The sequence below is a fragment of the Mastigoproctus giganteus genome, chromosome 6 (assembly GCF_048544385.1).
Source record: "Mastigoproctus giganteus isolate SK-2022 chromosome 6, ASM4854438v1, whole genome shotgun sequence".
NCBI classification, from domain to species: Eukaryota; Metazoa; Arthropoda; class Arachnida; order Uropygi; family Thelyphonidae; genus Mastigoproctus; species Mastigoproctus giganteus.
Genome location: NC_143580.1, coordinates 20,981,629 through 20,997,460, shown reverse-complemented (window position 1 = coordinate 20,997,460; position 15,832 = coordinate 20,981,629). Strand labels below are relative to the sequence as shown.

General features: G+C 38.8%; 1 protein-coding gene across 5 annotated transcripts in view; it reads left to right on the top strand.

Annotated features, from left to right (window-relative positions):
• The window catches only part of LOC150084061 (protein deacetylase HDAC6-like), a 463,437-nt gene that overhangs the window by 314,987 nt on the left and 132,618 nt on the right, over window positions 1-15,832 (top strand). For all 5 annotated transcript variants that reach the window (XM_090375877.1, XM_090375876.1, XM_090375878.1 and 2 more), the window contains 2 exons: window positions 10,195-10,266; window positions 14,264-14,394. In XM_090375877.1, the coding sequence (XP_090232003.1) occupies window positions 10,195-10,266; window positions 14,264-14,394 (203 nt within the window). The remainder of the gene's footprint in view (window positions 1-10,194; window positions 10,267-14,263; window positions 14,395-15,832) is intronic.

Here is a 15,832-nt window from a genome sequence, read left to right as displayed (position 1 = left end):
AGGACGGATCTCGAAGGTCCTTAGAAGTTACAACATCAAATGTGTGCAGTTACCTTGTCTCCAGCGTGAAGACCCCTGTCACACCTGTCTTGCGCAGCAATGTGGTATATCGCATCACCTGTAGAGACTGTAACAGTTGCTACATAGGAGAAACATCAAGGCGTCTCCAAGATCGCCTTACGGAACACGACAGAGCAATCCGGCTTACCGAAACTGACCAGTCCGCAGTCGCTGAACATTTTTGGGCCACCAACCACGATCTTGACCCCAAACGCGACTTTGAAATAGTAGACCACTCACGGCACTCTCGCCACCGCCTATGGCTAGAGTCACTCAACATAGTAAGCAATCCAAAGGCATTAAATCGCCAGAAAGGCATACGTCTACATCCCATCCTGGAGACAACCGTTTTATTGCTGGATGATCAGTGGCGTAGAAAGCAGCACACGTCCGCGCAACAACAATGACGCATGATTAACGTGCCTCACTCAGCCCGTATTGTATTTAATTTTGTATTTAATTTGTCAGTTGACAAAGGGACACGCGTCCCGAAAGCTACTGATTTTTTGTTAATATATTTGTATAACTGGTTTATAACTAACTTAAGTGTATATTAAATAATCTATTTGTGTAATGCTGCTAGTGTTTTTATTTACATTGTGAAGATTTTTAGATTTTAGGGTTTTTTTATTTTTTTATTTTTAAATGCTTATAACAACTAAAGTTAATTATTTGTCAAGGCTGTAGAATCAAACTGCTCAAGACAATTATTGAATCTCTTCAGATAAACCTTTTAGCCTGTTTTATTCTGCAACAAAACTGATTTTTCTTTCATTCAAACATTACATATATTATCCTTATTTCCATTTTATTGAAAAAAAACAGGTAGCTAAAAAATTAAGTTTTTGAAACCAAAGGATTTGAAGAGCAAGCCATTTTTTCATAACAGATACAGATGCAATCAGATATCCATGTTACCTTTTGGCCATGAAGGGACATTGCAACACTATCCTAGTATGTAACTGTTGCAATTGAAGGTGGTGCAATAAAAGATTACTGAAGCCATACAGTCTGGAAAAGATTCTTATTACTCCAGTGTTGTGTTTCCCAAAACAATGCGGGGAACAACAGAAAAACAGATCACAAGGGGAATAAATCATAACATTAAGTGCTCCACGGGTAAATAATACATATGTAATAAAAATAAAAGTCACATAGTCAATTAAATGGCATGCTAAGATCTTGCTGTCTGTGGAAGTTGTATTCTGAAAGTGTTTGCAAACTTCACATCCCTGAACAGTGAGGTTAGGAACCTTATGGGAAAAGGAGAGTTAAGTTCTTTGCAATATATTTATGCATATTTCTACTCAGGTGTATACTGATGGAAATCTGGAGGTTATCTAATGAGGCAGTACTCAGTAAAAATTTGGGTATTTCATTCATTGGGGTCTGCAGAACTTATGTCTCGCCCCAATTGACAAAGAAGCATCGATTCTCCAAAAGGCAGTGGATTAAACATGAAAAGTGGAAGTCCTTGGTGAAACTGTAAACCTTGTGCAGAATTAGGTGGCAAACTGTTATAGCCAGCAAAGAGGTTTGCAAAAGCAGCCACTTTCGTTAGATGTGGTCTCCAGACCTGAACACATCAAATCTGATTGACTTGTATAAAAGGATTATAATATCCTTCTCCCTGGATAATAGGTACAGTAAATCAATGGCAAGACACTGTGCTTTTTATTCACCACCTCCTTACACTACATGGCAGACTTCATGTTTTATTGATGTCTGATTGTATCATAACATTGTCCCCCCCTCTCTCTTCATTTGGCACCATCAAAATGTAAACTGCCATTTCTCTGACCACTCATGTAGCCTGACTAAATAATTCTGAAAGAAATGAGCCTGGCTTGCATTGTTGCTGACTTTTGTATTACTTTTAAATTACTTTGGTATTATATGCAAATTTCAAAATCTTGTCCTTCATTCTCTTGTTTTGATATCATTTGGGAAAATCAGATGGACAAATCTCCACATACCTAACCACATCTATCAATATCTCTTCATTCCTTCTTTGATTTCGTTTCAGAAAATAACAAACAAGAGTAGGCCAACTCCATATATCTGTTACTGATGCCCTCCCAGACTTGTCAGTCCATCTCAACAAACTGATACTACCTCTTCTTCCCCACATGAAGAAAGGGCAGGCTCTATATTCACATTAGATAAGGACTTATCTCCATTAGTTGAGCTGTGATGTTCTGAGCCCAGTGCTGTAGATCCTACAGTAATTGGAATGGCAAAACCATTGTTTTACTATTCCCTAAAATGATTATTGAAGAATGTAGTTGTACAGGGTGACTCAAACAACAAAAATTTCAACACATATGAACAATTAAACTTGTTTTTTAAATATGATTCATTGTGATTTCTTGGCTGTAGGAACAATCGAGGAGTGCAACTAAACTTAATGATGCCAGTGTTCTTAAGCAGAAATACTGCAGTTATCAGAACAATTCTAAGCATGTATACAAACAATTAATGAGATATTTCAATGCATGTACATTTGTGTAAATAAGTAGCTTTTGCATTATTAAAAATAATATATACAGATACTCCCCAGCTTACACCATTCATAGTTACGACAGTTGCATATATTAAATTTAAAAAAAAATTAGAAAAATTACAAAAAAAAATAATAATAATATAATTTGCATTCTAACAATGTTGCACTTGCCGATGACAGTGTACGACATCATTAAGCCTAGCCACTCTCAGTATGACTCAGTCTCTTTCTGTTCTTCAAAGCTAGTGAATGTAATATTATTGCTGTGTCATTACCAATCTTTTTGTTATCTCGGGAACCAAACTAACCCAAATTAATATGGCTAGTAATCATAAAATTGATTCACCATTTCCGGTCAAGAAGAAGAGTAAGACAGTAAGCTTAGAGATGAAGTTGAAAATAATAACACTGCACAACGGAACTGGCTCATGACTTCATCTTATCTCGCTCGACTATATCCACCATCATGAACGACAAAGACTGAATTTTGTGAAGCAGTAAAAGCATCAGCACCTATCAACTCAACAGTAATAACGAAAAAAAGAACTGTACCTATTCATGAGATGGAAAAGTTATTAGTTGCATGGATAGAGAATCAAACTCGGAAGTGTGTACCCCTGAGCTTATTGGCTATTCAGGCTAAAGCAAGAAGCCTTTTTGAAACTTTATAAAGTTACGTGCAGGAGATGACTACAAAGAAACATGTTGCGAGTCATGGATGGTTCAATAGGTTTAGAAAACGTTACATTTTGCATAATATGAAAGTAAGTGGGGAAGCAGCTAGTGTGGATACAGAAGCTGCTGGAGCTTTTAACGAAGAGTTTAATCATATCGTTGAAGAGGGAGAATATTTGTCCAAGCAAATATTCAATTGGATGAAACAAGCATTATTTTGGAAAAAAATGCCTGCACTTACGTACATCCACAAAGAAGCTAAAACAATACCAGGATTTAAGGCATTCAAAGATCACATCACCCTACATTTTGGAGGAAATGTAGCAAGATATAAGCTAAAACCATTGATAATTTATCATTCTGAAAATCCAAGGGCTTTAAAAAACATCAATAAACACACCCTTTCAGTGTTTTATCAGCATAACAAAAAGGTGTGGATGACCATACCGATGTTTGAAAATTGGTATGTAAATTATTTCATCAGAGAAGTCAAGAACATCATTACTCTTTCTCAGATGATACTCGCACGGGGTTGCAGGGCAACCCCGTGCGAGTATCATCTGAGAAAGTTGCAAGGCAAAAGTTTCCGGACTGGCAAAATAAAAGTAATTTATTGCTCTAGTCCAGTTAAATGGATGAAGGTTCGAAGAATTGTGAAGATTTAAGCTGAATCACAGAAAATGTTCAGAGATGCTTCAAACAGTGGGAGAAGTGCTGGAGTCAAACTCTGGATGGGACTACTTTGATGGATTGACAACACTAATATGTAACTAACATAAGTCAGTTGGCATGTGCTATACGATAGGCGTAGAATATCACAAATATTAATCATATGCCATCTGGCCTTGGCGCCTCCGTAGCCAGGTGGGAAGGAGCAGCAGTGCATAGCACACGCTTCTTGATTAGACCGGGGTTCGAGCCCGTCGCCACCAAATATGGAGGATGCGGAAAGGTCAGGGAATGACCACCGCATATCCCGGAGCAATATGGCCTTAGTTGCTAATGCTCCTAAAAACCAAAACAACAACAACAACAAACCATCTGGCCTCTCAGATGACTGTATTTTTTCAGTGTTTTCATCAGTCTGTGATGATAGATGAACTGGTGCTCAGAATACCCAGTGAAGTTTGGCCACCTTGAAAATGCAAATACCACTGAAAGGTTTTTGCATTTTTCCCAGAGCATATTACCAAATGTTTGTTTAAGAATTTCATAAGTCTCCAAAGCTTTTTTGCACCTTTGTGACAAAATTGAATGCAAATTTGCTGTTCCTTAATGTTTGCCCTCCTGTTTGGCTACAAGAATATCAAGACACACTCAACAGAAATACTCTTAAACATGGAACAAAACTCATCACAGTAATCCTTTTGAATGAAACTCATCACAGTAACTTATAGTGAATTAGGTGAGTAATATCTAATGGTGATGCTGCTATACTACATATAGTCAGTGCTCTACAAAGCCAATCCAGAAACTTTTTGCTTGCACTTTGCAAGGAAGCAAGCATATGAGCTTATGTTTTTTTTTTTTTTTTTATGAGAACCCCAAACACGAGAGGTATTATAACCTATAGTACTTAGTACCGTGCTTGGGTTGGAGGTTGAGAAGACGAAAGAAGATATTTGTTGATATTGGACTTGAACTTCTGTAGATTGTAATTTTCAGGAAATACGTATGAAGGAAGGTTGTTCCAGAAAACGGCAGTTGAATGAATAAATGAGGAAGATGAAAAGTTGGTTCTGTGGGTTTGAAGTTGGACAGTAAATGGATGTTGGCTGGTGGCGGCACGTGTTCGGACTGTTTTGAAAGAGAGAGCGGGAATTATAGAAGCCAATTCAGAAGAACAGTGCCCATGGAAGTATCTGTAGAAGAGGCATGCAGCAGAAACAGTGCGTCTATGAGACAGCGAGTGGAGAGACTCTGTTAGAGATGAATCATTAATTAACCTAACTGCCCTCTTCTGAATGGAATCAAGAAGCCTGAGAGAGGTTTTGGGGGCACCACCCCAGATGTGGGAACAATATTCCATGGCAGGGCGGATTTGCGATTTATACAGAGTGAGCAGCTGTTTGGGAGAAAAGTAACGCCGAGAGCGAAAGAGAAAACCAAGTTTTTTAGATGCAGAGGAAGCAATATTTGTAATGTGCTTGTGCCAAGAGAGATTAGAAGTCAGGGTAATCCCCAAAAGAGATATATCATTTTGCCTAGAAATCGGAGTGTCACTAAAGATAAGCATAGGAGCAGAAGAATCCTTTTTGCGAGATATAAGACAAGATTGAGTTTTAGAAGGGTTGAAATCAACTAAGTTGTCTTTGCCCCACTGGAGAATTACCTGAAGATCGGCATTTAAGGAATTGGCAGCAGATTTTCGAGAACTTGAAGCTGATTGAGCTGGACAAGGTTTCTCAAAATGGAAAGTTGAATGCAATGTGCTATCATCGGCAAAACTATGGATAGGATTTCCAGTCAATGGAAGAAGGTCATTGATATACAAGAGGAAAAGAGTGGGGGAAAGAACTGAACCTTGGGGGACACCGGCATTAGTGGAGAAGTTAGAAGACAGAGAGCCATCTACCATCACCCTCAGTGAGCGATCAGAGAGAAAACTGGATAACCAATTACTAAAAACAGTTGGCAAACCATAAGATGGAAGCTTGTTTAGAAGACCTTTATGCCAAACACGATCAAAAGCCTTTGAGATGTCAAGAGCAACTACTTGTGTTTCACCGAACCTTTCCATTGAATTAGTCCATAAATGGGTAACATAAGCCAGAATATCACCAGTGGATCGACACTGACGGAATCCATACTGGCGATCGTTGATCAGACGGAAGGTTTCTAGGTAGTTTAAGAGTTGGCGGTTAATTGATTTCTCCATTACTTTAGAAAGAGTAGAAGTAATTGCAATGGGACGATAATTGGATGGGAGGGATTTGTCACCCTTTTTAGGAACTGGCTGGATATGAGCAAATTTCCAAGCAGAAGGAAAAACACCTTTGTAATAAGAAAGTGAAAAAAGGCGGCAAAGAATAGGAGTAAGTTCAGGAGCACAGGTTTTGAGAACAAGTGGAGAAATACCATCAGGACCTGGAGCTTTCTTAGCATCAAGATTCATCAAAATCCTTCTGATATCCTTTTGACGGAAGATCACAGGAGGCATTGAATGGAGCGTGTTAGGAATGGTGGGAGGTGTTTTACCAAGATCATTAATACATGAGCTCAAAGAAAAATGGGATGCTAGCAGGTCAGCTTTATCCTTGGCTGAAGTGACAACAGAACCATCTGGTTTGGACAGCGGTGGGAGCAAAGATGGGCAAAAGTTGCGGCCAATAGCTTTGGCAAGAGACCAGAATGCTCGGCTACCATTAGGGCAAGAAGCAAGTTTTCTACTCTTAGCCTGTTCAAACTCTAGTTTGGACTGATTAATAACTGCTTTACAATTGTTGCGGGCTTTGGTGTAGGCAGAAAATGAAACTGAAGAATTAGAAACAAGCCAATTACGATAAATGAGGGGAATGAAGGGATCATCTTACCAAGAGAGGCTTAAGTTCTGCAAATTGCAGCAGCTGGAGACTAGGCACCTGCGAGGTATATAACTGAGGATCTGATTGAGGTATATAAGGCCTTGAATGGGTTGCTTGAATGGGTTGATGTAGCATCAGCTCAGCCAAAAAAAAAAAAAAAAAAAAAAATTCACACAACCATTCCCTCTAAAGGTTTGTCCAGTTCCTTCTTGAATTTATTTAAGCTATCAACTTCCACAACGAGAGATGGAAGTTTGTTCCAGCAATTAACCACCTGCTGGCTAAAGGCAAATTTCTGCACATCTATTCTACAACTGTCTTTCCTCAATTTGAATTTATGCCCAATTAGGTTTGTAATCTGAGCAAGCAGAAGAATCCATCAGAATTCAGCGTGCTCAACCCATTCAAGGCCTTATATACCTCAATCAGATCCTCAGTTATATACCTCGCAGGAGCCTAGTCTCCAGCTGCTGCAATTTGCAGAACTTAAGCCTCTCTTGGTAAGATGATCCCTTCATTCCCCTCACCAATCTTGTTGCCCTTCTCTGTACAACCTCAAGCATATCTACATCCTTCCTAAAATGAGGCTTCCAGACCTGTATGCAGTACTCAAGGCGGGGCCTGACCATTGCCTTATACAAAGGGATAATCACCTCCTTTTCCCTGCTAGCAAAATTCCTGTATATCATTAACAAAATACCATGACCTGCCCTTTCAGCCTTTCTACATTGCTCAGAAAACTTCATATCTGATTGCACAATTAATCCCAGGTCTTTTTCATTTTCTACCACCCTAAGCGTAGTACCACACAGTTGGTACATTCCTCTGGGGGTTACTTCTACCCATATGCAGTACTTTACATTTGTGAATGTTAAACTTCAGTTGCCACTTCTCATCCCATCTGCCCAAATTTTTTATATCCTGTTGCAGTAGCACACTGCCATTACTGTCATTAACAACCCTGCCAACCTTTGTATCATATGCAAACTTCGACACTAAGCCTTGATACCTTCATCAATATCATTGATAAGTATACAAAACAACAGTGGGCCCAACACCGAACCCTGTGGGACTCCACTAATAACATTAGTCCACGAATCCATTAATTACCACCCTCTGTCTTCTCCCACTCAACCATCCTTTTATCCATTGTAGCAACTTACCCTTAATACCATTCTGCTCCAATTTGTACAGTAGTCTTCCATGCACAACAATGTCAAAAGCTTTCCTGAAATCCAAGTATATATCAATTATTTTTTGCATTCAGTTCCTTTGTAATCACATCATATTACCCAATCATATTTGTCAGACAAGACTTTCCCTTAACAAACCCATGCTCTGTCTGAATTATTGCTGCAGTCTTGTCTAGATGATCCTGCAATGCATCTTTAACCAGTGACTCCATTATTTTACCGAGAACAAAGTTAAACTAACTGGTCTGTAATTACTCATGTCACCCTTCAATCCCCCTTTGTGAATTGAGGATATTTTTGCACATCTCCACTCCACGGGGACTTCCCCATGAGTCCAAGGATGCTCTCATAATTATGGCTAAGGGTTTGCTTACTTCCTTTTCCGCCTCCTTTAATATAACTGGATAGATCCCATCCACCCCAGGTGCCTTTCTTATGTTTAACTTCAACAATTTCTCCTCTACTTTGCTCTCAGTTATTACAAAATCATTAAGCACCCTGTTACAATTTGATAAACCTCTGGCATTTTCCTTCCTTAACTCCTAATGTGTGAATGCAGATGCAATATACTCATTCAGTTTGTTTGCTATCTGAGCAGTATCATCAACAGTCGAACCATCAATATCAAGTGGACCAATCTGTTTGATCCCCTTCCTTTTAGAGTTTATATAAGTAAAGAAATCCTTGCTGTTTTTCTTAGCATCCTTTGCCAAAGATTTCTCATAATCTGCATTCACTTGCCTAATCTCCTGTGACTTGATTACAGACTAGCTTATATCTGCCATAGGCTTCTCTGTTGCCTGATAATTTATATGCAACCCATGCATTTTTCTTTCCTGCCATGAGTCTAATTAGTTCATTTGACAACTTGGAAATTCTCATTCATCCTGAAAATCATTGATTGTTGTAATGAGCTTTCATCTTGTGTTGGAAAGTGGGTGGTTTGAATACATTTAAAGGAGAATTGACAAAGATTAGAAGGAATGGTCAATTGGACTGAGTAAATGCTTTTTATTTTTTTAACTGCTGCTCTTTTAGCTTTGCTTCCTTTGCATCCTTTTAATAATACTAATTCTGTCTTGGAGATTCAGTGAAAATTTCAGGAGGCACTTGATAGTATTGTGATAAAATGATTTCAAACTTGCTGTTAATGATATAAAAATTACTGGACTCTGTGCGTTTAAGACCCATGGGAGTTAAAACTCATTTGGTAGGAAACATGGTGCAAAATTAGGTAAGTTAAATTAATGTTTATTTTTAAATACATTCTCATAACTTTTGAATAACACTTCATACACAAGGATGTCAGTTGCTGAACCACATACATCAGTATGGGACCCACCCTGAATGACAAAATGCCAGAAGGAGCTGATATATACAAAGAATATCCCACAAGTTCTAATTTTTACCAAGAAAGAATGTTTATACATTCATGAAATTAATATCTTAAAATAATAAATTCTTTTTGTATTTACCCGGCAAATTTTGTTTTACATTAATTCTTTTTTTTTTTTTTTTTTCATTTTACAAACATGAAACTGCATGGAAAACTGAGAATCTGGAAGTGAAAGCAGTAATCAAATGTCTGTAGAGGGGGTCTCAATCAACAAGCTGATATGGTGAACATCTGATGAGAGCTTGTCCCTTCATGTGCTACTTTTAAGTGGGCAGCTGAATTTAGATTAGACAATCCTTGATTGGGGAGGCCTTCTAACATCACTCCTAAACTGTCACTATGTCTGTGAAGTCATAAGGAGTAACTACTGATTAATGATCTGACAAATTTCTGAGGCTGTGAGCTTAGCAAAAACAAATGATTAAATTGTGGCATAGCATATGAAAAAAATTTCTGCTTACTTGGGTTACAAAAATTTTGATCTCTGGATGAAAGTTGGTCAGATGGTATGTAAGTCTGATTCCTATGTCATTTCATAATGATGAAACATAGGTACATTCTTTTGACCTAAGAATTAAATAGCAGTTTAAACAATATAAATTGTGGAGGGGGGGGGGGGAAAGCCAGGTCCTTTTTTTTTTTTTTTTTTTTTTGCTCCTGAGCAAGTGATGTCAATCGATTCCAAAAGGGCCAAACTATTACCAGAGCATGTTAATTTGTACATATCAGTTTTGGCTTAATTCTGTGATGATAATAATTATAATTAAAGTCATTTTCTGTGTTAATACTAACATAAATATTAATGTGGTTTATTGTTTGATTATTTCTCTTTCTCTTTTCCAGGCAACTTTTAAATGTGCAACTTTAGCAACTGGTTGCTTACTCCAAGCGATAGATGCCGTACTTTCCAATGAGGTAAGTATTTATAAGCTGATATTAGTTTATTAGTTTGATAAACTGATATATGTTTATTAGTTAATGCTTATTAAATTAAAAATTTGTCATTTTTTCAAAATAAAAAATAAAAAATTATAAATGTCCTTGCAATGTATAGGTACTGCATAGATTTTGCAAATGGTTTCTGTTACCAAGGCTGATATTATCAGCTATTTATTTTATCAGTATGTATTCAAGTAGTAGAATTCTGGATAGCGCTTGCTCTCATATTTCATGGCAAACTTTGAGGAAAGAATTTGTAACTTGCAAAATTTAAAAAATTTAAATATTTAAACCCAAATTTCTACTTTTTTTCCCTAATCACGTTACTGTAATTTCTTTTGCTACATCATTATATCACTCGGTGTAATAAAAGGCTCCAGGTTCCGATAAAAACTGTCTCATTTTGACTGGAACAATCTCATTTATTTGTAAATAGCTGGTGGTATGCATCTGGTATGGCAAATGTATTGAAATGGTACTGCAGTTTGCCAGGCATTATGCTCAAAAATATCTAAATCATCGTCAACCTGATAGTTGTATAATTGTTTTAGTAAGTTAGAGACTACATGAAATTGGTTAACTGTAGGCCTATCATATGTATACTGTTTTACAAGCAGTCCATAACTTGGATTTAGTGAAAGGAATAATGGACACCATTGACCACAGTCTGAATACAAGAAAGAGTGGCATCATGTATGGGAACATCACAGTCTTTTGTGTAGGAAATGTTACAGGAATAAGAGATAATCCCTGTCGTATTCAAGGAGTCCATGCACTGCTACCTAGGGACTTTCCACCATGGAAAACCACCTGTATGTGGCTGACAGGAAGGTACTGATGTCCTGTATTCCTTACCATGAGCCTATGGGTGAATGAGGCCTGCTTTTCAAGAAGTGCATTCCACAACATCCACAATCAACATTTCAAGTGAATGCATCCCACAACATCCACAATCAACATTTCAAGTGAGTGCATTCCACAACATCCACAATCAACATTTCAAGTGCATTCCACAACATCCACAATCAACATTTCAAGTGCATTCCACAACATTCACATTGAATTATACTTAGTAGTGACCACACTCATACCACATGAATATTAAGACATGTTTATTTAATTAATACTAGCATAGTAATAAAATTCCAGTTAATAACCAATTTAGTTATTAACTGAATAAATTATCTTAATATTTACATGCTATAAGAATGGTCATTACTAAAAGTATAATTCTATGGAAAAACACCAGTTGTATAACCAATTTTATTTCTCTACTGTTGGTGAATAGAATGCATAAAACTGACTTGCACAGATGTTTCATGGAAAATATTCTGTTCTGTTTCCTCAGTACAAATTATAAGAATATAATAAGTTAAATTAGCTAAATTATAATTTTAAAGTGGTATCTCTTTGTTCAAACCCATTTCCTATACAACACTTAAAATCACTGAATAGAGTTGTTTTCTCTCTCTCTGTTCTACTGTACTAAGAAGTAACACAATGAACATTAAGTTGTATTCGTTTAAATTTAATGCATTTACATTTTGAATTGTTCATTAAGAATTGAACAGATTCTTATTATCAACTGATTAAACAGTTATTCTAATGATGAAAATTTGTGATTATTTCATTAAATTTAATCAATTGCACTGTATCTCTTGTTATTTCTTAGTATAGTTAGGAGCTCTAAGAACTTAATCAGGTGTTTTTCTTAGTTTATTCCCTCTGCTTCTGATCTCCAGAACAATCTATCCCTGTATACACCGATGAGCCAAAAAATTATGACCAGCGAGTCGTTTTGCAAATCGAAGCAACTGCAGGTGAACCATGGAGTGTATGCGGGTCAGGACACAGTATAAAAAACACCTGATTCTGAGCTCTGTTAATCAACGTTACTCTTGTTCTTCAGATGGGAAAAGCAGTGAACTTAAGCGAGTTTGACAAAGGCCAAATTGTAATGGCCAGATAACTGGGTCAGAGCATATCCGAAATGGCATGGCTAGTGGGGTGCTCATGGTCAGCCATGGTTATACCTACCGAAAGTGGTCTGAGGAGGGAAAAACCCACGAACCACTGGCAAGGTGTTGGATGACCACGGCTCATCGATGCTCGAGGTGAGCAAAGGCTCTCCCGGATGGTACATGGCAACTGTTGTGCAACTCACCGGTAATTTGAATGCTGGTGATAGGAGTAATGTGTCAAAATACACGGTATATCGAACCCTGCTGAAAATGGGGCTGCGGAGCTGTAGGCTACTCCAAATGCCCATGCTAACCACGGCTCGCTGACAACAGTGCCTACAATGGGCACACTACCATCGAAACTGGACCTTGAGTGATTGGAAGAAGGTCAGTTTCAATGAATCACGTTTCCTGTTGCACTATGTGGATGTCCGGGTACGTGTGTGTTGTCTTAGGGAAGTGATGGCACCTGGATGCACCGTGGGACAAAAACAAGCCGGTGGCAGTGGTGTCATGCTTTGGGCGATGTTCTGCTGGGATACCCCGGGTCCAGTCATCCATGTGCCTGGCACCCTGACGTCTGCCACCTACCTAAACATCATTGCCGACCAGGTACACCCTTTCATGGCAATGGTTTTCCCCTCTGGCGGTGCTGTCTTTCAGCAGGATAATGAGCCATGCCACACCGCCCAGATTGTTCGAGACTGGTTCGTGGAACATGAGGAAGACTTCCAGGTATTGCCCTGGCCTCCCAATTCCCCAGACATCAATCGCATCAACTCCAATCTCCCATGTCTGAACTACGGACCTTACAGGAGTTAAAGGATCTACTGGTTACGTGTTGTGATGATGTTTAGGTAGGTGGCAGACGTCAGATACCACAAGACACATTTAGAAATCTTGTAGCATCCATGTCTCGCCAGGTATGAGCTGTTTTGGCTGCACATGGAAGACCAACATCACATTAGGTAGGTGGTCATAATGTTTTGGCTCATCGGTGTATACACGGTGATTCACTACCAGTGCGACAAACTTGCAGGAGGTGTAGGGGGCACAAAGACGAATCAGAATCACATAGCATTGCAGGGTCCGAAATGCCTTCGTCATGCAGTAGAAGACGTTGAACAGGAGGTCGCGTGAACAGCGATCCCGCTGGAAGTCAGCATTTGCGAACCGGTTCCCGAGGCAGTAGGATGGACGAGTATTCAAACATTGAACTGGCGACATTCACCTCGCGTATGGAGCTGCGGACTGTAACGGGTGCGCCGCTCTGTGCTTGTATCAGGAACGTTTCCCGCACAGGCGTGCTCCTTATCATACCATTTTAATCGTATGATGAGAAGGTTACGTGAGACTGGTTGTTTCACAAGAGGTACCATGAATCGAGAGCGAACGACGAGGACGCCAGACAATGAGGAGAATGTCCTACGTCTTGCAGAAGGCAATCCGAGTACGAGTACTCGAGCGATAGGCCAACGATTGGGTATTTCCCAATCCACTGTATGGAGGATACTGTCAACAAACCAAATTAGTTCATACCATCTGCAACGCGTCCAATCATTGGAGCCTGCGGATTATCCACTCCAGAGGACTTTTGCTACTTGGTTTCTTCAACAGAAACGGTTCGCAAAATGCTGACTTCCAGCGGGATCGCTGTTCACGTGACCTGCCGTTCAACGTCCTCTACTGCATGACGAAGGCATTTCGGACCCTGCAATGCTATGTGATTCCGATTCGTCTTTGTGCCCCCTACACCTCCTTCAAGTTTGTCGCACTGGTAGTGAATCACCCTGTATATTCAGCACATATTAAAAGGTACATAAATTCACAAAGTGCAATGTCAACAAGGTTTTCAGCCTCCCTAACCCTCAATTCATCTATTGTACTAGAGTACTATAAGTTTGAATAATCTTTCGTGTTTTTATTAACTTAATAGCTTTCTGATATTGGCAGTAGTAAAGGTGTTAACTACTGCAAGCTTCTATTTATTTTATAAATATTTTTCTTTACAGTGCCAGAATGGAGTAGCCATCATAAGACCACCAGGTCACCATGCAGAAGAGAATGAAGCTTGTGGATTTTGTATATTTAACTCTGTAGCTATTGGTGCCAAATATGCCCAAACGAAATATGCTGTTGAAAGGTAATGAGCAAAAGTAATCAGTCTGTCAGCCTAGATAAATAAAATAAGCAAGACAAACCTAATGCATTCTTAAATCTGCTATAAGATAAAATTTTTAAGTGATAATCATTATTAAACTTGTTAGCTCTCCTGACTTATATGGAAGAGACTTCACTTTTTTTACCCTTCCCATGCTTAATTAACTCCTGGTTGTTTTTTTGTTTTTTTTTTTAAATAAGCAGAGATCCCATCAAGCATTGTAACAGTACATCATTAAAATGGCAACAGTGCAGGAGAAAGCAATGTGGCTGTGGATTGCCAATTTTAGTGGGAAAATGAAATGATAGTGAGGTGATGGTTGAAACAGGTTCAAGAAACCAGCAGTGTCCTGCACCAGAAAAGAACAGGTAACCCTAGTGTAGCTGCAGATAAAGGAAATTCAGGAAGTGTTTACCCAAAGTCCTACAAAATCTATGCTTGCAACCGCAAATACCATGAGCAACATTGCACAGGATGGTTTGCAAGAGATTGAAATCTTATGCTTACAAAGTTCAAATCATCCAGGAATTTAAGCCTTGCGATTAGAGGAATTTGCTGTTCACATTCTCAAATGACGAAGATGAGCACTTTCTGTAAAATGTCTTTTCGGTGATGATGACATGCCACCTGTTTGGTAAAATTAACAGATACAGTTATCACATATGCAAATCTGAAAATCTTTACTCAGTTCGGGAACACAAGCGTGATAGTCCCAAGGTAAATGTAGGTGCACACTGTCCTTCAGGTGATTAGGCCTTTTTTTTTTTTTTTTTTTATGTGAACCCCAAACACGAGAGGTATTAGAACCTATAGTACTTAGTACCGTGCTTGGGTTGGAGGTTGAGAAGACGAAAGAAGATATTTGTTGACATTGGACTTGAACTTCTGTAGATTGTAATTTTCAGGAAATACGTATGAAGGAAGGTTGTTCCAGAAAATGGCAGTTGAATGAATAAATGAGGAAGATGAAAAGTTGGTTCTGTGGGTTTGAAGTTGGACAGTAAATGGATGTTGGCTGGTGGCGGCACATGTTCGGACTGTTTTGAAAGAGAGAGTGGGAATTAAAGAAGCCAATTCAGAAGAACAGTGCCCATGGAAGTATCTGTAGAAGAGGCATGCAGCAGAAACAGTGCATCTATGAGAAAGCGAGTGGAGAGAGACTGTTAGAGATGAATCATTAATTAACCTAACTGCCCTCTTCTGAATGGAATTAAGAAGCCTGAGAGAGGTTTTGGGGGTACCACCCCAGATGTGGGAACAATATTCCATGGCAGGGCGGATTTGCGATTTATACAGAGTGAGCAGCTGTTTGGAAGAAAAGTAACGTCGAGAGCGAAAGAGAAAACCAAGTTTTTTAGATGCAGAGGAAGCAATATTTGTAATGTGCTTGTGCCAAGAGAGATTAGAAGTCAGGGTAATC